At 59.7% G+C, this 20,459-nt stretch overlaps 1 protein-coding gene across 3 annotated transcripts in view; it reads left to right on the forward strand.

The window, feature by feature from the left end:
* IQGAP2 (IQ motif containing GTPase activating protein 2) overlaps positions 1–20,459 on the forward strand; it is a 196,178-nt gene that overhangs the window by 158,910 nt on the left and 16,809 nt on the right. For all 3 annotated transcript variants that reach the window (XM_070056267.1, NM_001082161.1, XM_070056266.1), the window contains 7 exon segments: positions 560–784; positions 3,361–3,501; positions 3,767–3,851; positions 5,642–5,874; positions 8,400–8,532; positions 17,820–17,922; positions 18,346–18,487. In XM_070056267.1, coding sequence (XP_069912368.1) covers positions 560–784; positions 3,361–3,501; positions 3,767–3,851; positions 5,642–5,874; positions 8,400–8,532; positions 17,820–17,922; positions 18,346–18,487 — 1,062 coding nt within the window.

Below are 20,459 nucleotides of genomic sequence, written 5' to 3' on the forward strand. Positions count from 1 at the left end.
TTGAAGAGGTGGAGGCAGCGCGTTCCAGCAGCAAGTTACCTTAGAACTTTGTTAGCTGGAGGGGCACCGGGCTCGCTGGGTGTCACACAGTGCCACTGTCACCTTGGCCGTTTTCAGATCAGCCTTGATGTGGAAGCAGAGTCTTTATTTTTACATGCTTAAATTGCTCACATACAAGCACTTCTTCCTAAGAAAAATGTTTTATTTGATAGAGAGAGAGATCTTCTGTCCATTGGTTCACCCCTTGGCTACCTGCAGCAGCCCCAGGCTGGGCCAGACCAAAGCCAGGAGCTTCTCCCAGGTCTCCCACATGGGTGGCAGGGGCCCAAACACTTCTGCTGCTTTTCCCAGCCATCAGCAGGGAGCTGGATCCAAAGTGGAGCTGCTGGGACGTGAACCGGTGCCCACATGGGATGCCGGCGGTGGCTTTACCCACCACACCACAGCGTCGACCCTCGCAGAGGATTGCTCTGATCCCCTGGACACACGGGACTGCAGGAAGCCCTGGGCTGCTGGAGGGGGCGTATGTCATGTGAACGTGCCCGGGGGTGTTTTTCAGATCCAAGGTGGACCAGGTGCAGGACATCATCACGGGAAACCCCACGGTCATCAAGATGGTCGTGAGCTTCAACAGAGGGGCCCGGGGGCAGAGCTCCCTGCGGCAGCTGCTGGCGCCCGTGGTGCAGGAGATCATCGAGGACAGGGCCCTGGTCATCAACACCAGCCCCGTGGAGGTGTACAAGGCCTGGGTGAACCAGCTGGAGACGCAGACCGGGGAGGCCAGGTGAGGCGGGGCGGCTGCCGCGTGCGGCTCCGCTCGGGAGGAGCGTGGCTGTGTGCCCAGTTCTCGGTGAGGATGCTGCCGCCCTGTGCCCCCCGCGGGTCACCTTCCCAGACCCTCGGCCGCCTGTCGCACAGCAGCCGGCGGTTCCCCAAGGCCACAGCTCCTGCCGTTCTCCCCTCGTTCTGTGTGTCTCTAAGCCAACGCTGGAGATGGTGGACGCGTCCTCTCTGCTCTGTGGTCCAGGCAGGGCTGGCTTCCCTCCACGGTGCGTGTGGGTCACGCAGGACCAGCGTTCCCTTCCTGCAAAGGCGGTCTCGTGCGGTAACGAGAGGCTGAGGGAGAACAGCAGGCGCCGTCCCCGCGCTGAGGCTCCAGAAATGGAAACACCGAGCTCCAGGGTCTGCGCAGCACACACAGGGCCCCGCCCTCTGGGGAGGCGACATGGACAGACTGCTCGTCCTGTGTGCCCAGCTGCAGTTAGGAATATCTACCCACATTCTCACGTATAACAGGGTGTGTGGGGGTGTGGACACCCTGTTACACCCACACATGCACACACACACACAGGGTGTGTATGGGGCGTGCACACTGTGTGACACCCACGCATGCACAGACACATGCACAAGGTGTGTATGGGGTTTGCGCACTGTGTTACACCCTCACATGCACAGACACACACAGGGTGTGTAGGGGGTGTGTGCACTGTGTGACACCCTCACATGCACAGACATAGAGTGTATGGGGTGTGTGCACTGTGTGACACCCTCACATGCACAGACACATACAGGGTCTGTATGGGGTGTGTGCACTGTGTTACACCCTCACATGCACAGACACACACAGGGTGTATAGGGGGTGTGCACACTGTGTGACACCCTCACATGCACAGACATAGAGTGTATGGGGTGTGCACACTGTGTGACACCCTCACATGCACAGACACAGGGTGTGTAGGGGGTGTGTGCACTGTGTTACACCCTCACATGCACAGACACACACAGGGTGTGTAGGGGGTGTGTGCACTGTGTGACACCCTCACATGCACAGACATAGAGTGTATGGGGTGTGTGCACTGTGTGACACCCTCACATGCACAGACACATACAGGGTCTGTATGGGGTGTGTGCACTGTGTTACACCCTCACATGCACAGACATAGAGTGTATGGGGTGTGCACACTGTGTGACACCCTCACATGCACAGACACACACAGGGTGTGTATGGGGTGTGCACACTGTGTGACACCCTCACATGCACAGACACACACAGGGTGTGTATGGGGTGTGCACACTGTGTGACACCCTCACATGCACATGCACACAGAGTCTGTATGGGGTGTGCACGCTGTGTGACACCCTCACATGCACAGACACACACAGGGTGTGTATGGGGTGTGCACACTGTTACACCCTCACATGCACACACACACAGGGTGTGTAGGGGGTGTGCGCACTGTGTGACACCCTCACATGCACAGACATATACAGGGTGTGTATGGGGCGTGCACACTGTGTGACACCCTCACATGCACAGACACACACACAGGGTGTGTATGGGGCGTGCACACTGTGTGACACCCACACATGCACAGACACACACAGGGTCTGTATGGGGCATGCACACTGTGTTACACCCACACATGCACAGACACACACAGGGTGTGTAGGGGGTGTGCACACTGTGTGACACCCACACATGCACAGACACACACAGGGTGTGTATGGGGCGTGCACACTGTGTGACACCCTCACATGCACAGACACACACAGGGTGTGTATGGGGTGTGCACACTGTGTTACACCCTCACATGCACAGACATAGAGTGTATGGGGTGTGCACACTGTGTGACACCCTCACATGCACAGACACACACACAGGATGTGTCTGGGATGTGCACTGTGTGTTAACTCACAGGGTGTGTATGGGGCGTGCACTGTGGGTGTATGAGGCTCGGCTAGTTGCACACGTGAAGCTCCAGGACGGCTGTGCCCTGAGCTATGAGAACTGACAGTCCTTGTGTCGGTGGTGGTTTCTTGTTTGCAAATACATCCTTTTTTCTGTAATGGACAGATTGCTTTTTGTAATCAGAACAAATGACCAGGCCAGCTCTCTGCTGTGGCCCGGGAGTGCAGGGGAGGATGGCCCAAGTGCTTGGGCCCTGCACCCCATGGGAGACCAGGAGAAGCACCTGGCTCCCGGCTTTCGATCGGGGTAGCTCTGGCCGAGGCGGCCATTTAGGGGTGAATCAGTGGAAGGAAGGCCTTTCCCTCTGTGTGTCTGTCTCTCTCTCTCTCTCTCTCTCTCTAATAAATTTTTAAAAAAATGAAAAGAAAGCAAGCTGGCTGGGTCTCCGTTAGCTGGGTGTGCCCCTTCTTCTGCTCGAAGGCCCCAGCAGGGAGGCCTGGAGCCCCTCCCGCTCCCCTCAGAGCAGGAGGCCCTGTCTGTGCTCAGGGTGTCCTTCCACTTGGCGATCTTGTCTCTGGAGTCGGTGGGCCGAATCCAGGCCCTGTGGGAAGCTGGGTGTGGAGCCCACTGGCAGGAGCCCTCATGCACCGCCCCCGGGGCCTGTGTTTCAGCAACCTGCCCTACGACGTCACCACCGAGCAGGCCCTGACACACCCCGAAGTCCAAACCAGGTTGGAGACGTCCATCGAGAACCTGCGCCGGGTCACGGACCGCGTCCTCAGCTCCATCGTCTCCTCCCTTGACCTCCTGCCGTGAGTTGTGTTTGTGGCCACTCTCACCTTTGGGCGGAAAGATCTAGAACACCGTGTGACGTAGGCACTGGGTGAAGGCTGGCGGCTCCCCGCGGGCGCTCTCTAAAGATGGGCTGCATTCGCCTCTGGAGCGCGTGGCCGTCGTCCGCGGAGTCCTGGGGTTCCATCTCCATCTCGCCTTTTGTTTCCTTTGTAGGCGGCTGTTGCGTCCCCTCCTCGCGTAGCCTTTTCCATGATTTTCTTTTGTCATCTGTTTTCCATGTAGTTATGGATTGAGGTATGTAGCCAAAGTGCTGAAGAACTCCATCCATGAGAAATTCCCCGAGGCCTCGGAGGATGAGCTGTTGAAGGTAGACTTCCGGGGGTGGCCCCGCCTTAGCTCACCCGGGGAGGAGCCACCACGTCGGGAGACGGCCCGGGTGACTGGTGGTGCAGTGGCCATCGGGACTGCTGCTCGGCTGGGGGTAGTCTGGAGAGCCCAGGCACCACTGAAGTGCGTTGCCATGAGCGCCTGGGGAGAGAGGCCGCATTTCTCACCAAAAGCTTCTGTTAGCTCTCCTGGTGCTGTGTGGTCACCTCCACGGCCTGCCCAGTGTGTGGTCACCTCCACAGCCTGCCTGGCCATGTGTGGTCACCTCCACGGCCTGCCTGGCCATGTGTGGTCACCTCCATGACCTGCCCAGAGTGTGGTTACCACCATGCCCTGCCCAGCAGTTTGTGGTCATCTCCATGGCCTATGCAGTGTGTGGTCACCTCCACGGCCTGCCCAGTGTGTGGTCACCACCATGGCCTGCCTGGCAGTTTGTGGTCACCTCAAAGGCCTGCCCAGTGTGTGGTCACCACCTTGCCCTTCCTGGTGGTTTGTGGTCATCTCCACAGCCTACGCAGTATGTGGTCACCACCAGGGCTGCCTAGTGTGTGGTCACCTCCATGGCCTGCCCAGTGTGTGGTTATCTCCACAGCCTGCCTGGCCATGTGTGGTCACCTCCACAGCCTTCCCAGTTTGTGGTCACCACCACAGCCTGTCCAGCGATGTGTGGTCACCTCCACATTCTGCCCAGCAGTGTGTGGTCACCTCCACGGCCTGCCTGGCCATGTGTGGTCACCTCCATGACCTGCCCAGAGTGTGCTTACCACCATGCCCTGCCCAGCGGTTTGTGGTCATCTCCATGGCCTATGCAGTGTGTGGTCACCTCCACGGCCTGCCCAGTGTGTGGTCACCACCATGGCCTGCCTGGCAGTTTGTGGTCACCTCCACGGCCTGCCCAGTGTGTGGTCACCACCTTGCCCTTCCTGGTAGTTTGTGGTCATCTCCACGGCCTACGCAGTATGTGGTCACCACCAGGACCTTCCCAGTGTGTGGTCATCTCCATAGCCTGCCTGGCCATGTGTGGTCACCTCCACAGCCTGCCCAGTTTGTGGTCACCACCACAGCCTGTCCAGTGATGTGTGGTCACCTCCACATTCTGCCCAGCAGTGTGTGGTCACCTCCACGGCCTGCCTGGCCATGTGTGGTCACCTCCATGACCTGCCCAGAGTGTGGTTACCACCATGCCCTGCCTGGCGGTTTGTGGTCATCTCCATGGCCTATGCAGTGTGTGGTCACCTCCATGACCTGCCCAGAGTGTGGTTACCACCATGCCCTGCCCAGCGGTTTGTGGTCATCTCCATGGCCTATGCAGTGTGTGGTCACCTCCACGGCCTGCCCAGAGTGTGGTTACCACCATGCCCTGCCCAGCGGTTTGTGGTCATCTCCATGGCCTATGCAGTGTGTGGTCACCTCCACGGCCTGCCCAGTGTGTGGTCACCACCATGGCCTGCCCGGCAGTTTGTGGTCATCTCCATGGCCTATGCAGTGTGTGGTCACCACCTTGCACTTCCCGGTGGTTTGTGGTCATCTCCATGGCCTACGCAGTATGTGGTCACCACCACGTCCTCTCCAGTGTGTGGTCACCTCAACAGCCTGTGCTGAGCTCCTTGTTGGGATCGTATCAGAAGTGGTCTGATTTCTCCTGGAAATGTAGCTAAGATATCAGAAGTGGTCTGATTTCTCCTGGAAATGTAACTAAGACAAGATTATGTAACAAACAAAGCAAAACGCCCACAGTGTACATTTCTGTCTCTCAAATGCTCTGGGCAGGTCGTGGGGAACCTGCTCTACTACCGCTACATGAACCCCGCCATCGTGGCCCCCGACGGCTTCGACATCATCGACATGACCGCCGGGGGCCAGATCAGCCCCGACCAGCGCCGGAACCTGGGCTCCGTGGCCAAGGTGCTGCAGCACGCGGCCTCCAACAAGCTGTTTGAGGGGGAGAATGAGCACCTGTCGTCCATGAACAGCTACCTGTCGGAGACGTACCAGCAGTTCAGGTGACAGGCCACTGCGAGGCGGTGGGTGGGCAGACAGGACGGGCGTCTGCCAGAGCTGGGCACCTTCTGTGGTTGCCACCAGGCATGGGAGGGGAGAGGAGGGAGAACAGGCCCGGCTGCCTCCTGGTCCCACCCACCACATGCAGTCGATGTCTTGTGGGTGACTTATGTCCTGTATGTGAGCAGGAACCCTCTGTCCCCTGTGAGCAGGTGCCCTCTGTCCCCTGTGAGCAGGTCCCCTCTGTACTGTGTGTGTGCAGTACCCTCTGTCCTGTGTGAGCAGGTCCCCTCTGTCCTGTGTGTGAGCAGGTCCCCTCTGTCCTGTGTGAGCAGGTCCCCTCTGTCCTGTGTGTGCGCAGGTCCCCTCTGTCCTGTGTGAGCAGGTCCCCTCTGTCCTGTCCTGTGTGTGAGCAGGTCCCCTCAGTCCTGTGTGTGTGCAGGTCCCCTCAGTCCTGTGTGTGTGCAGGTCCCCTCTGGTCTGTGTGTGAGCAGGTCCCCTCAGTCCTGTGTGTGTGCAGGTCCCCTCTGTCCTGTGTGTGAGCAGGTCCCCTGTGTCCTGTGTGTGATCAGGTCCCCTCTGTCCCCTGTGAGCAGGTCCCCTCAGTCCTGTGTGTGTGCAGGTCCCCTCTGTCCTGTGCTGTGTGTGAGCAGGTCCCCTCTGTCCCCTGTGAGCAGGTGCCCTCTGTCCCCTGTGAGCAGGTCCCCTCTGTACTGTGTGTGTGCAGTACCCTCTGTCCTGTGTGAGAAGGTCCCCTCTGTCCTGTGTGTGAGCAGGTCCCCTCTGTCCTGTGTGAGCAGGTCCCCTCTGTCCTGTCCTGTGTGTGAGCAGGTCCCCTCAGTCCTGTGTGTGTGCAGGTCCCCTCTGTCCTGTGTGTGAGCAGGTCCCCTCTGTCCTGTCCTGTGTGTGAGCAGGTCCCCTCAGTCCTGTGTGTGTGCAGGTCCCCTCTGTCCTGTGTGTGAGCAGGTCCCCTGTGTCCTGTGTGTGATCAGGTCCCCTCTGTCCCCTGTGAGCAGGTCCCCTCAGTCCTGTGTGTGTGCAGGTCCCCTCTGTCCTGTGTGTGACCAGGTCCCCTCAGTCCTGTGTGTGTGCAGGTCCCCTCTGTCCTGTGCTGTGTGTGAGCAGGTCCCCTCTGTCCTGTCCTGTGTGAGCAGGTCCCCTCTGTCCTGTGTGTGAGGAGGTCCTCACTGTTTGTGTGTGGGCAGGTCCTCTTCAGTCCCCAACCTTACCCTAAGCACCGACGCTTTGCCCTGGGGTGACCTTGCGTTGCCCTGGGGTAGTGGAGCATCCAGGCAAGGCTGTGGGAAGCTGACCAAAGTTGGTCTCTTTCCGTGTGCACATCAAAGTCACTTCCTGTTCCTTGGTGCCCCCTTGGTTAGGGACTGCTCTGTGGACAAAGGTGTGGCTGTGGTGACATCAGCATGGAACTCTGGGAATCACCCGGCTCCCCTGGCCCAGGGTGTGTGGCGCTCAGGATGCTGACGTAGCTCCTGCTCTCGGCTGCCATCCGTTCCCACGTGGCCTACGGGGGCTCAGGGCCCTCAGAGCTCCCTGCCTCCCCAACCCCATCCGTCTGTCAGCTGCCCGAGGCCCCAGCCCACCCCCATCTCTGAATTTGTCCGTGTGTCCCGGCATCCATGCACAGGCACTGCCAGGTTAGGGAGGAAGGACCTGCTCACCTGCTGTGCCCTGGCAGGTGGGAGCGGGTGCTGCGGAGAGATCCCCGGGGTGACTTCAGGCCTGTGAGATGGCCACAGCTTCACAGAATGGACTCGCCTCCCAGTGGTCGCAGCACCTGGCGTTTCACACGTCCATCTGTTTGCGTTCGAGTGAACAGTAGTCCGAGCACCGGGCTGTGGTTGTCGCGGGCCTCAGCACAGCTTCCCTCAGCCACAGCCGCCCCCGTGTCGGCTGAGAAGGGAGCCAGCCTGGCTCCCATGCTTGTCACAGGGGCCCCGGAGCTCTGCAGGCCCAGGGCTGGGCCACTTAGAGCAGCAAGCCCGAGTTTCTCTCCAGTAGCGCCTCAGAGGCTGCCCTCCCAGACCAGGCATTAGCCGTCTGGACGTTCTTATCTGAATTTCAGAGCCCATTTCCTAAGGAACAGCCTCTCTGAGGTGAGCTGCCCAGAACCGGGTGACCTCGAGTCGCAGACGGGACCTGGGGCCCTCACAACTCTGTCCAGTCCCATGGGAGGAGCGGGGCCAGGTGCAGAACCACAGATATGGCTTCCACAGTCAGGGCCGGGCCAGACGGCGCCGGAGCAACTGCAGAACGCACCGCTGGCCGTCACTCAGATTTCCCTGCCTTGGTTTTGCTTCCCTAATTTTATTTCTTTGAGAGGCGGAGAGAGTGAAATAGAGAGAGGGATCTCCCATGTGCTGGTTCCTTCTCCAGATTCCTGCCATGGCCAGGACTGGGCCAGGCCTCTCCCCCAGCACCAAACGCCTGGCTCCCAGGTGCCCCCACCCCCAGCCAAGACTGCGTAGCCCACAGCTGCGGCTCTGTCTGAAGCCCTTTCCTGGCTTAGGAAGTACTTCAAAGAAGCGTGTGACGTCCCCGAGCCTGAGGAGAAGTTCAATGTGGACAAGTACACAGACTTGGTGATGGTCAGCAAGCCGGTCATCTACATCTCCATCGAGGAGATCATCAGCACACACTCGGTACGGGCGCAGGGTCACCCGTGTGAGGGTCAGATGTGTGTGTGTGAGATGTGTGGGTCACGTGTGTATGTGCAGTCAGATGTGTGGGTCACATGTGTGAGATATGTGGGTCATGTGTGTGTCGCGTGTGTGCAGTCAGATGTGTGAGTCACACGTGTGTATGCAGTCAGATGTGTGGGTCAGGCCTGTGTGTGCAGTCACACGTGTATGTGCAGTCAGATGTGTGAGTCACACGTGTGTATATACAGTCAGATGTGTGGGTCAGGCCTGTGTGTGCAGTCACACGTGTGTGTGCAGTCAGATGTGTGTGGCCTGCACAGGGCACAGATGCGCTCCAGCTCCCAGTCAAGTCCTTCAAGCTCCCCACTGTTTTATTCCCCACCCCTCCCCCAAACAAGAAGCCTGGCTGGACAAGATCCGGTCACAAAGCCAGGCGGCCCGTGAGGGCGGGGGCTTTGTCCGCCTGCCGGAACCAGGTGCCTCCTGCGCCCGCGGGAATCCCCCGGCTTTTCCCGTCTGGTTCTGGGAGGTGGGGCCGTCCGCTCTGTGTTGGGGCCGACAGCAGGAAGAAGGCTTCCTGCCTGAGCTGGAAACCCCACTGTGAGGAGCAGGCCACCTCCCCCCAGCCCTGGATGTGGGGCAGGCTCGGCTGTGGCCGGGGCCCAGGGCTGGGGGAGGCAGGGGCCTGGGTGGGTGTTCCTGCATTCACAGTGAGCAGAGCAGCTGAGCACCGGGACGTCGTTTGCAAGTCCAGTTGGAATTCAGTTTCAGAAAATGGTTTTGAAAGCCGATGGAGGGATTGTTCCAGTACCCGCCGGCCCCGGATTCGGAGCCTGGCGAGCGCCTGGGGGCTCCTAGGCTCCGGCTCTGGGCCCCCGGCTCTGGGGCTCACAGAGCACAGTGGAGAGGCGCCTCTCAGAGGGCCTGCACATGCTGCATACAGAAGATGTCCCAGACTCTGTCACCGAGCTGCTGCACAAAACTGAGGCCTCAGTGTGGCCCGGGAGGAAAGATCACAGCCGGCTCTTTAAAGATTCATTTATTCATTCCTTCATTCAGTCATTTGGAAAGCAGTTACAGAGAGAGAGAGGGAGAGACAGAGAAGGATCTTCCGTTGCTGGGTCACTTCCTAAATGCCTACAACAGCCAAGGCTGGGCCAGGCCAAAACCAGGAGCCTGGAACTCCATCTGGGTCTCCCACGTGGGTGCAGGGCCCAAGCACTTGGGCCATCCTCTACTGCTTCCCCAGGTCATTAGCAGGGAGCTGGGTCAGAAGTGGAGCAGCCGGGACTCGACCCAGCGCTCACACGGGATGAGGTGTCCCAGATGGCAGCTTCACCCCCTGTGCCACCACGGCGGCCCCTGGTGTAGCTTTGGCTTCTCTGATATTTGCAACAAGCTCTTAGTGCCTCTTCATCGATGAGAGGACTGACTCCCTTCCACCATACACGTGTATGAAGAAACACGCAGCTCACAGGGAAGACTGCCTGCCAGCGCAGGACTCGCAAGCTTCTGTGGCGCCCGGTCCGTCCCCAAGCCCAGCACCTGCGCGTGCAGAAGGCGTGGTCGGAGTCCGCGTGTGCCGGGAGAGACTGCCGTGAACAGCATGGAGAGTGTCCCCGTAGCGGCTCCCCTGCTGCTCCGTGGCTGCGGCTCCTTTTGTCCACAAGAGTTGAAAACAGAGCCCAGCCGTGGCTGGCTTGGAATTCTTTGGTGCGCTGGGTTGGGAGCAGAGGTGCACTGGGGCCGTGTCCCCAGCCTTCGGGCTGTGCAGCACTGTCACTCGGGGCCACACGCCTGCCACTGTGAGGAATGCGAGAGCCCGAGTCTGGATGGGTTTCTATTCCGTGATCCTCAGAGCAGGTGTAGAAGCCACCGAGGCGCACGTGTGCAGGTGGCCAGCAGGCGTTGCCCCAGCCTCGTGCTCACCTCATTCTCGTCTGAGTTATGTTCTCCCAAAAACACCGCACGCACCGCCCATCCCAACGTCACTCTTTGTCACCTCCGTCACCCGTTTCCCATCGCTGTGTGAACCTTTGTGACAGCAGCACGTATTTCTCAGCTTGGAACCGAGTACTCCCTGCTGTGCCGTCCGCAGGGGCCCTGGGGAAGTCTAGGAAGCGGCAGAGCCACACGTGGGCGCTGTTGGGCCCAGGCTCTGCGAGGGGCTTTCTCCTGTGGACGCTCCAGGCAGCAGGGGTGGGGGGAGGGGTCCGGAGCATCTGCTGTTTTAAAGCCCGGGGTTCAGCACATAATGCTGCCCTTTACAGTCACAAAGGTGGCAGCAGTGCTGTAGCGTAGCGGGTAAAGCCACCGCCTACAGTGCCGGCATCCCATTTGGGCGCCAGTTCAAATCCTGGCTACTCCACTTCTGATCCAGCTCTCTGCTGTGGCCTGGGAAAGCAGCAGAAGATGGCCCAAGTCCTTGGGCCCCTGCACCCACGTGGCAGACCCGGAAGAAGCTCCTGGCTCCTGGCTTCGGATCGGCTCAGCTCAAGCTGTTGCGGCCAATTGGGGAGTGAACCAGCGGATGGAAGACCTCTCTCTCTCTCTGCCTCTCTCTCTATTTAACTCCAGCTCTCAAATAAGTAAACAGATCTTTAAAAAAAAAAAATGACAAAGATGGAAAGAAGACCCAGAAGCTGTTGTCCAGGTGGCACTGTACTGGGGTGCAGGTGGACACTTGGGGCGTCAACAAAGAAGTGGTGTGTGTGGCCCGTTCTCAGCAGAGGCTGAAACAGCTGGATGGGAAAAGAACAGCAACAGACGGTGCTGCGACAAGCAGATCGCCACATGGAGACAGAGTGGGAATGAGAAATGAGAAAATGAGAAATGAACCCAAGTGCATCATGGACCTAAGAGTGAGAGCTAAAGCTGAAAAGAACAACAAAACTCTCGGAGTGAACCACAGACGCAGATCGCTGGGACCTGGGCTCTGGCGGCAGATTCGTAGATGTAAACACCAGAGTCAGCGGAAGAAAGACATACATAACATTTCATCAGCACTGAACACGTGTGTGCTATAAACAGTGCTGTCCGGAAACTGAGGGGCCCCCGAGGTGGACTGTGAGGACATAACTGCCAATAAGCTGGTAAGGAATTTGTAGCCAGAGCGTGGGAAGGACTCCTGCAACTCAGTGATAGAACAGATAGATAACTAATTCCGTGTAAGATCAGCCGTGCACCCTACAGGGCACAGCCACAGGAAAGGCAGCCAGGGCACGGGGCGGGGAGGGGTGAAGGGGTAAGAGCTCCGCTCTGCAGAGAACCCTGCGTCTCAGCAGCAGCCACGCCCGAGCCTCCCTGCAGGCGTGCCAGCAGTGCACGGCACCTGACGGATGTGCCGTCTCGGGACCAGGGCATGTCAGGTCAGAACCACAGCAGGACCAGGCAGCCGCTGTCACAGAACAGCAGCAGCAGACAACAACCAGCGCGGGCAGAGAAACAGGAGAATGGAGCCCCGGGTCCGTCCGAGCGGGCGGTACTGGTGAGGCACCGTGGAGGACAGCACGCCAGCCGCTCAGAAACCACGGAGGCAGTTGTCACGTGACCCAGCAGTTCCGCTTCCGGACGGGTCACCATAGAGCTGCAAGCAGAGTGCAAGTGGTGGGAGTGCCCCCGTTCACACCGCGTTACTCACCGCAGCCCACGTTCAGTGGCAGATGCATGGATGCACTGGTCGGCCCGGACAGGGGTTCAGCCAGCCCTGGGGGGGGGGTAGTCACACTTGCACGCACAGATGACCCCTGAGTAGCATGAGGTGGTCACAGAGCAGGCACACACTGGCAGAGTCCACTCCTGTGAGACACCTGGGACAGCTGGATCCACAGAGCTGGAAAGTCGTGGCTTCCAGAGGCTGGGAGGAATGGGCAGCAGGCGGTGACTGTGAGGGACACGTGTCCTGCAGGGAGGGACAACAGGCGGTGACTGTGAGGGACACATGTCCTGTCAGGGAAGGACAACAGGTGGTGACTGTGAGGGACACGCGTCCTGTCAGGGAAGGACAACAGGTGGTGACTGTGAGGGACACGTGTCCTGTCAGGGAAGGACAACAGGCAGTGACTGTGAGGGACACGTGTCCTGTCAGGGAAGGACAACAGGCGGTGACTGCTGAGGGACACGCGTCCTGCAGGGAGGGACAACAGGCGGTGACTGAGGGACACGTGTCCTGTCAGGGAAGGACAACAGGTGGTGACTGTGAGGGACACGTGTCCTGCAGGGAGGGACAACAAGCTGTGACTGTGAGGGACACGCGTCCTGTCAGGATGGGACAACAGGCGGTGACTGTGAGGGACACGTGTCCTTCAGGGAGGGACAACAGGTGGTGACTGTGAGGGACACGCGTCCTGTCAGGATGGGACAACAGGCGGTGACTGTGAGGGACACGCGTCCTGTCAGGGAAGGACAACAGGCGGTGACTGTGAGGGACACGCGTCCTGTCACTGATGGACAACAGGCGGTGACTGTGAGGGACACGCGTCCTGTCAGGGATGGACAACAGGTGGTGACTGAGGGACACATGTCCTGTCAGGGATGGACAACAGGTGGTGACTGTGAGGGACACGCGTCCTGTCAGGGAAGGACAACAGGCGGTGACTGTGAGGGACACGCGTCCTGTCACTGATGGACAACAGGTGGTGACTGAGGGACACACGTCCTGTCAGGGATGGACAACAGGTGGTTTCTGCTGAGGGACACGCGTCTTGTCAGGGTTGTCACAGTGTTCTGAAGTCAGCAGTGATGGCTGCACAGCTTGAGAATGTCTCAGAAACCATTGCATATATATTAGATTTCTTTATTTGAGGGCAGAGTTACAGTTAGAGAGGGAAAGACAGAGAGGTCTTCCAAAATCGGCTGGTTCATTCCCCAAATGGCCGCAATGGCCAGAACTCGGCCAATCAGGAGCAGGAACTTCCGGGTCTCCCACGCAGAGGCAGGGGCCCAAGGACTTGGGCCGTCTTCCACTGATCTCCCAGGCCGTAAGCGGAGAGCTGGATCAGAACAGGAGCAGCGGGACTTGAACCAGCACTCATATGGGAGCCAGTGCCACAGGTGGAGACTAACCTCGAGGCTACAGTGCACTAGTGGATTTAGTGGTGTGTGAGTTGTGTCTCAGTAAAGCTGTTGGGAAAAAAGATTGAAAATAGAGAACAGACTTCGTCATGATTCTGAGCCTGATGATACAGTTGCTCAAAACATCCACGGCTGTGTCTGCTCTCAGGAGAATCCTCGGCCCTGTGGTTGGAAACATTGTTTGAATGTCATTATGAATAAGAAAAGAACAAATGTGGCTTCAGCTTTTTCGTGCTAGTCCTGGAGACTGAGATGTGCCCGCCCTCCTCTTCCCTCAGCCCTGACTCAGCCCCGGGGGTTTGGGTCCAGGCCATGGGAAGCCACCCACCCAGTCTGGGTCCCGGGCAAGAAACTCTAGGGCTCGCTGCCGTCCCCAGCCGGGACTGTCCAGCGCCAGGCCGTAGGTGGGAAGAGCTGCTGCAGAGACAGGAACACGCAGGGGAGAAGTGTGTGAGACCCCTGCTCTGCTCTGGAGACAACAGGCCTGCTCACTGCGGCACGTCTGCCTCTGCCTGGCCTCTCTCGCCCCGCGGGCCTTCTCTGCGCACGGGTGAGCGCAGACGGTAGGTGGGAGACAGGTGCAGTCTCACCGGATACGGGCTTCTGCACACCTCAGGCTGTGGCTCCTTGAGGAGAGGAAGCACTTCACTCTGGGGAAAACGTCACTTTGTTCCCTACTTTTATTAAATCTCAGGCTTGTATTTAAGACTCGGATGGTACCAGGAGGAAGCTGTGAACAGTGAAGTGTCACCCTGTGCTGTCTGCTGAGTCGGTCACAGTGACCGAGCTGACTGTGCCCACTGTGTCAGCTGACGGGTGTGACTACAGCAGAGCTGGCTGTGCCCACTGTGTGAGCTGTGTGAGCTGACGGGTGTCACTGCAGCAGAGCTGGCTGTGCCCACTGTGTGAGCTGTGTGAGCTGACGGGTGTGACTACAGCAGAGCTGGCTGTGCCCACTGTGTGAGCTGACAGGTGTGACTGCAGCAGAGCTGACTGTGCCCACTGTGTGGGCTGTGTGAGCTGACGGGTGTGCCCACAGCAGAGCTGACTGTGCCCACTGTGTGGGCTGTGTGAGCTGACGGGTGTGCCCACAGCAGAGCTGACTGTGCCCACTGTGTGAGCTGTGTGAGCTGACGGGTGTGCCTACAGCAGAGCTGACTGTGCCCACTGTGTGAGCTGTGTGAGCTGACGGGTGTGCCCACAGCAGAGCTGGCTGTGCCCACTGTGTGAGCTGTGTGAGCTGACGGGTGTCACTGCAGCAGAGCTGACTGTGCCCACTGTGTGAGCTGTGTGAGCTGACGGGTGTGACTACAGCAGAGCTGACTGTGCCCACTGTGTGAGCTGACGGGTGTGCCTACAGCAGAGCTGACTGTGCCCACTGTGTGAGCTGTGTGAGCTGACGGGTGTGACTACAGCAGAGCTGACTGTGCCCACTGTGTCAGCTGACGGGTGTGACTACAGCAGAGCTGACTGTGCCCACTGTGTGAGCTGTGTGAGCTGACGGGTGTGCCTACAGCAGAGCTGACTGTGCCCACTGTGTGGGCTGACGGGTGTGACTACAGCAGAGCTGACTGTGCCCACTGTGTCAGCTGACGGGTGTGACTACAGCAGAGCTGACTGTGCCCACTGTGTGAGCTGTGTGAGCTGACGGGTGTGCCTACAGCAGAGCTGACTGTGCCCACTGTGTGAGCTGACGGGTGTCACTACACAGACTGAGACCCGACTCACCTGTGTGAGCTGACAGGTGTGACTACAGCAGAGCTGACTGTGCCCACTGTGTGAGCTGTGTGGGCTGATGGGTGTGACTACAGCAGAGCTGGCTGTGCCCACTGTGTGAGCTGACGGGTGTCACTACACAGACTGAGACCCGACTCACCTGTGTGAGCTGACAGGTGTGACTACAGCAGAGCTGACTGTGCCCACTGTGTGAGCTGTGTGAGCTGACGGGTGTGACTACAGCAGAGCTGGCTGTGCCCACTGTATGAGCTGACAGGTGTGACTGCAGCAGAGCTGACTGTGCCCACTGTGTGGGCTGTGTGAGCTGACGGGTGTGCCCACAGCAGAGCTGACTGTGCCCACTGTGTGGGCTGTGTGAGCTGACGGGTGTGCCCACAGCAGAGCTGACTGTGCCCACTGTGTGAGCTGTGTGAGCTGACGGGTGTGCCCACAGCAGAGCTGACTGTGCCCACTGTGTGAGCTGTGTGAGCTGACGGGTGTGCCCACAGCAGAGCTGGCTGTGCCCACTGTGTGAGCTGTGTGAGCTGACGGGTGTCACTGCAGCAGAGCTGGCTGTGCCCACTGTGTGAGCTGTGTGAGCTGACGGGTGTGACTACAGCAGAGCTGACTGTGCCCACTGTGTGAGCTGTGTGAGCTGATGGGTGTGCCTACAGCAGAGCTGACTGTGCCCACTGTGTGAGCTGTGTGAGCTGACAGGTGTGACTACAGCAGAGCTGACTGTGCCCACTGTGTCAGCTGACGGGTGTGACTACAGCAGAGCTGACTGTGCCCACTGTGTGAGCTGTGTGAGCTGACGGGTGTGCCTACAGCAGAGCTGACTGTGCCCACTGTGTGAGCTGTGTGAGCTGACGGGTGTGCCTACAGCAGAGCTGACTGTGCCCACTGTGTGGGCTGACGGGTGTGACTACAGCAGAGCTGACTGTGCCCACTGTGTCAGCTGACGGGTGTGACTACAGCAGAGCTGACTGTGCCCACTGTGTGAGCTGTGTGAGCTGACGGGTGTGCCTACAGCAGAGCTGACTGTGCCCACTGTGTGAGCTGACGGGTGTCACTACACAGACTGAGACCCGACTCACCTGTGTGAGCTGACAGGTGTGACTACAGCAGAGCTGACTGTGCCCACTGTGTGAGCCGTGTGAGCTGACGGGTGTGACTGCAGCAGAGCTGACTGTGCCCACTGTGTGAGCTGTGTGAGCTGACGGGTGTGACTGCAGCAGAGCTGACTGTGCCCACTGTGTGAGCTGTGTGAGCTGACGGGTGTGACTGCAGCAGAGCTGACTGTGCCCACTGTGTGAGCTGTGTGAGCTGATGGGTGTGACTACAGCAGAGCTGACTGTGCCCACTGTGTGAGCTGTGTGAGCTGACGGGTGTGCCTACAGCAGAGCTGACTGTGCTCACTGTGTGAGCTGACGGGTGTCACTACACAGACTGAGACCCGACTCACCTGTGTGAGCTGACAGGTGTGACTACAGCAGAGCTGACTGTGCCCACTGTGTGAGCTGACGGGTGTCACTGCAGCAGAGCTGACTGTGCCCACTGTGTGAGCTGTGTGAGCTGACGGGTGTGCCTACAGCAGAGCTGACTGTGCCCACTGTGTGAGCTGACGGGTGTCACTACACAGACTGAGACCCGACTCACCTGTGTGGGCTGTGTGAGCTGACGGGTGTCACTACACAGACTGAGACCCGACTCACCTGTGTGAGCTGTGTGGGCTGACGGGTGTGACTACACAGACTGAGACCCGACTCACCTGTGTGAGCTGACAGGTGTGACTACAGCAGAGCTGACTGTGCCCACTGTGTGAGCTGACGGGTGTCACTACACAGACTGAGACCCGACTCACCTGTGTGAGCTGACAGGTGTGACTACAGCAGAGCTGACTGTGCCCACTGTGTGAGCTGTGTGGGCTGATGGGTGTGACTACAGCAGAGCTGACTCTGCCCACTGTGTGAGCTGACGGGTGTGACTACAGCAGAGCTGACTGTGCCCACTGTGTGGGCTGATGGGTATGACTACAGCAGAGCTGACTCTGCCCACTGTGTGAGCTGACGGGTGTGACTACAGCAGAGCTGACTGTGCCCACTGTGTGAGCTGTGTGAGCTGACGGGTGTGCCTACAGCAGAGCTGACTGTGCCCACTGTGTGGGCTGACGGGTGTCACTACACAGACTGAGACCCGACTCCCCTGAGTGGGCTGAGACCCGACTCACCTGTGTGAGCTGTGTGGGCTGACGGGTGTGACTACACAGACTGAGACCCCACTCACCTGAGTGGGCTGAGACCCGACTCACCTGTGTGGGCTGTGTGAGCTGACGGGTGTCACTACACAGACTGAGACCCGACTCACCTGTGTGGGCTGTGTGGGCTGACGGGTATCACTACACAGACTGAGACCCGACTCCCCTGTGCGGGCTGAGACCCGACTCACCTGAGTGGGCTGAGACCCGACTCCCCTGTGTGGGCTGTCTCCCCTCACAGCTCCTGCTGCAGCACCTGGCCGCCATTGCCCCCGAGAAGAACGACTCCCTGGGCGAGCTGCTGGCGTCGCTGGGAGAGGTGCCCAGCGTGGAGTCGTTCCTGGGTAAGGACCGTCCCTTCCCCTGTGCCTGCTCGGGTTGGTTTTGGGGTGCCCTGTCCTAGAGCAAAGGAGCACTCTGCAACTGGGGAAAGGCCGTCGGGGCTGCGCAGTGCGCACTCCGGGCTATAAAGGGGCTGGGCTCGGACCACGGGCAGCGCCTGCCAGCCTGTCTGAACACCGGGCCCCGCCTAGGTTTCCTAAGGATTTCTGTGGCCATGGTTGTGCTGTCCGTACCTGCACCACGTTTGGAGGATCTGTGTCCTGTGTTCTCGTAATGTCCACAGGTGTGCGGGACACTCGGGTTGTGAGGACCGCGGCCTCCCCTCCCACGCCTGAGCGCCCATGTCCCCACACAGCCTCTCTCGTGTGGTGAGGTCATCCTCACGTGGGAGCTGGACCACTGACCCCCTTGCTGTTTCGCTGCAGGGGAGGGAGCCGTTGACCCCAACGACCCCAACCGGGCAAACACGCTGAGCCAGCTCTCCAAGACGGAGATCTCCCTTTCCCTGACGAGCAAGTACGACGTGGGGGACGGCGAGGCTGTGGACGGCCGGAGCCTCCTGATCAAGTAAGTGCCCACCGCAGGGCGCGGGCCGGGGCCCGTCCCACACCAGAGAACCCACGCAGCGCATCTCAGAGCTGGTGAATAGTGAAATACACTCGCGTGTGAGACGCTGACCAGCGCAGAGCCGACTGCTGCCCCGGGGGAGGGAGAACCACGCCGCAGTGGCCTAAGTCCTCCGTGCACTGCGCGGTTTCTTCCAGAAGTCCCCGAGGCTGCCTGTTGTGTGGCTCCTAGGCGTGTCAGGTAGACCTGTGTTGACCCCTGTGAGCGTCTCAAGGTGCCTTGCAGGTTCATTCCTTAAAGAGATGACTCAGCCTGTGACAGTCCCAGCTGACTGAGAGGCCGAGAGATGGGCGGGCCGCCCTCACCCAGTGCAGCGGCTGTGACGTGGAAGCCGCACACGCGTGTAAGAGGGTGGCGCCCACTCACCCTTCACACGTGGGACCTTGAGGGTGCTTAGGTCTTTCCCTCGTCCGCGCCTCGCTCCAGCCCCCGAGCTGTCCACAGGGCGCTGGCCCTGTGTTTCTCCCCCGAAGGCCTCATGAGTGCCCGTCAGCTCCTTGCTCCCAGCGGGAAGAGTGGGACTCCCGAGGAAGCGCAGGCACACACGGTGCTTCCAGAGGGTGGGGATGCAGCCCCCGGGCGGCTGTGTCTGGGGCAGGCGGACCCCTGGAAACAGGGCAGGAAGTCGGCGTGGTGGAAACAGCTGGACGCACCCCTTGCCAGCTGCCTGTCGTGTGCTGAGCCCGTTCTGGACGACGAGGGCTGCCCCTGCCTGGCGTCCAACAGTGGTCATGCCCACGATTCTCCCCGGATACTCAGTGGCCCGAGGAAGCAGCCCAGAGCCCTCTCCGTGGGTGCTGCTTCCTTGGGGCCCACGTGCCCTTCCCACAGGTCCCCCACACTCCCTCCCCCCGGGAGCAAGTGTGTGTCCCCACTCGGGCACCGAGGCAGGACGCAGCAGGAGCCTTGGGCAGCCTCTGTGTCCCAGGGGCTCCCCGCGCCCCGGCAGAGGGCACGGCCGGACCGCAGGTGGCGGCCTCACCTGGCAGGGGTGAGGGCTTTGCAGTCACGGTCACCAGCCAGGCCGGTCAGGACACAGTGCAGGGCAGGCGTGAGAAGGGAAAGGTCCGCCCTCACACGCTCGCTGAGCAAGTGCCAGTCGTGGGTGAACGTGAACCAGAGACGGCGGCTCCGCGGTGCGTGCCACGCACTCAGAAGTGTGGGACAGGCAGCTCCTTCATCGGCTCTGTCTGTGGCTGGAGCTCCGGTTTCTGGATGTGCGCAGTCTACTCAAATATCTGTTAGTGAGTGGGCATCACAGTTTGGGTCTAAAACATCAGATGATCTGAATGTCGTATTTTTAGTATTTCCCAGCAAGTTCTCGGAAGTTACGTGTTAGACACAAAGCCATAAAAGGCAGGCGTCTGGGCAGGACTGCACCTGAGCCTGGAACCCCAGCACCCCCACTCCGGCCTCTGCAGCCCAGCCCCCGCCTGGCTCCCTCCTGCTCCGCCTGGGGCTCCCTACTCCCCAGAGCTGGCCAGTGGGCTTCTTCGTGTCTTATTGTGAACCACGTGTGATGTACCACGTCCCACATACAGCTCAGTGGCATGCAATCCATGCAGCGTTTCACAGGCACTGCCGTGCTGTCATGCAGAATGTCCCCCACCCCACCCAAGGGAACCCCTGCGCATCACAGAGCCGCCGCCCATCCCCGCCTCTCCCAGCCCCTGGCCGTCACTCCTCTGCCTCCTGTCCCTGTGAACCTGTGTGTTGTGATCCGTGTGGACGACCCTCGGCCTGCGGCGGTGGCTTCTGCTCGGCTCATGGTTCCCCAGTCTCCTGCGTGTTGCGGCTGACTGGGGCCTCACTCCGCTTGGTGACTGGATCGTGCTGTGTTCCACGGTTAGGCCACGTCTTACTGATCCTCTCGCTGTGGTGTGGACGTCTGGGTTGTGTCCACCTCGGCTCC

This window comes from Oryctolagus cuniculus, chromosome 14, assembly GCF_964237555.1.
Source record: "Oryctolagus cuniculus chromosome 14, mOryCun1.1, whole genome shotgun sequence".
NCBI classification, from domain to species: domain Eukaryota; kingdom Metazoa; phylum Chordata; class Mammalia; order Lagomorpha; family Leporidae; genus Oryctolagus; species Oryctolagus cuniculus.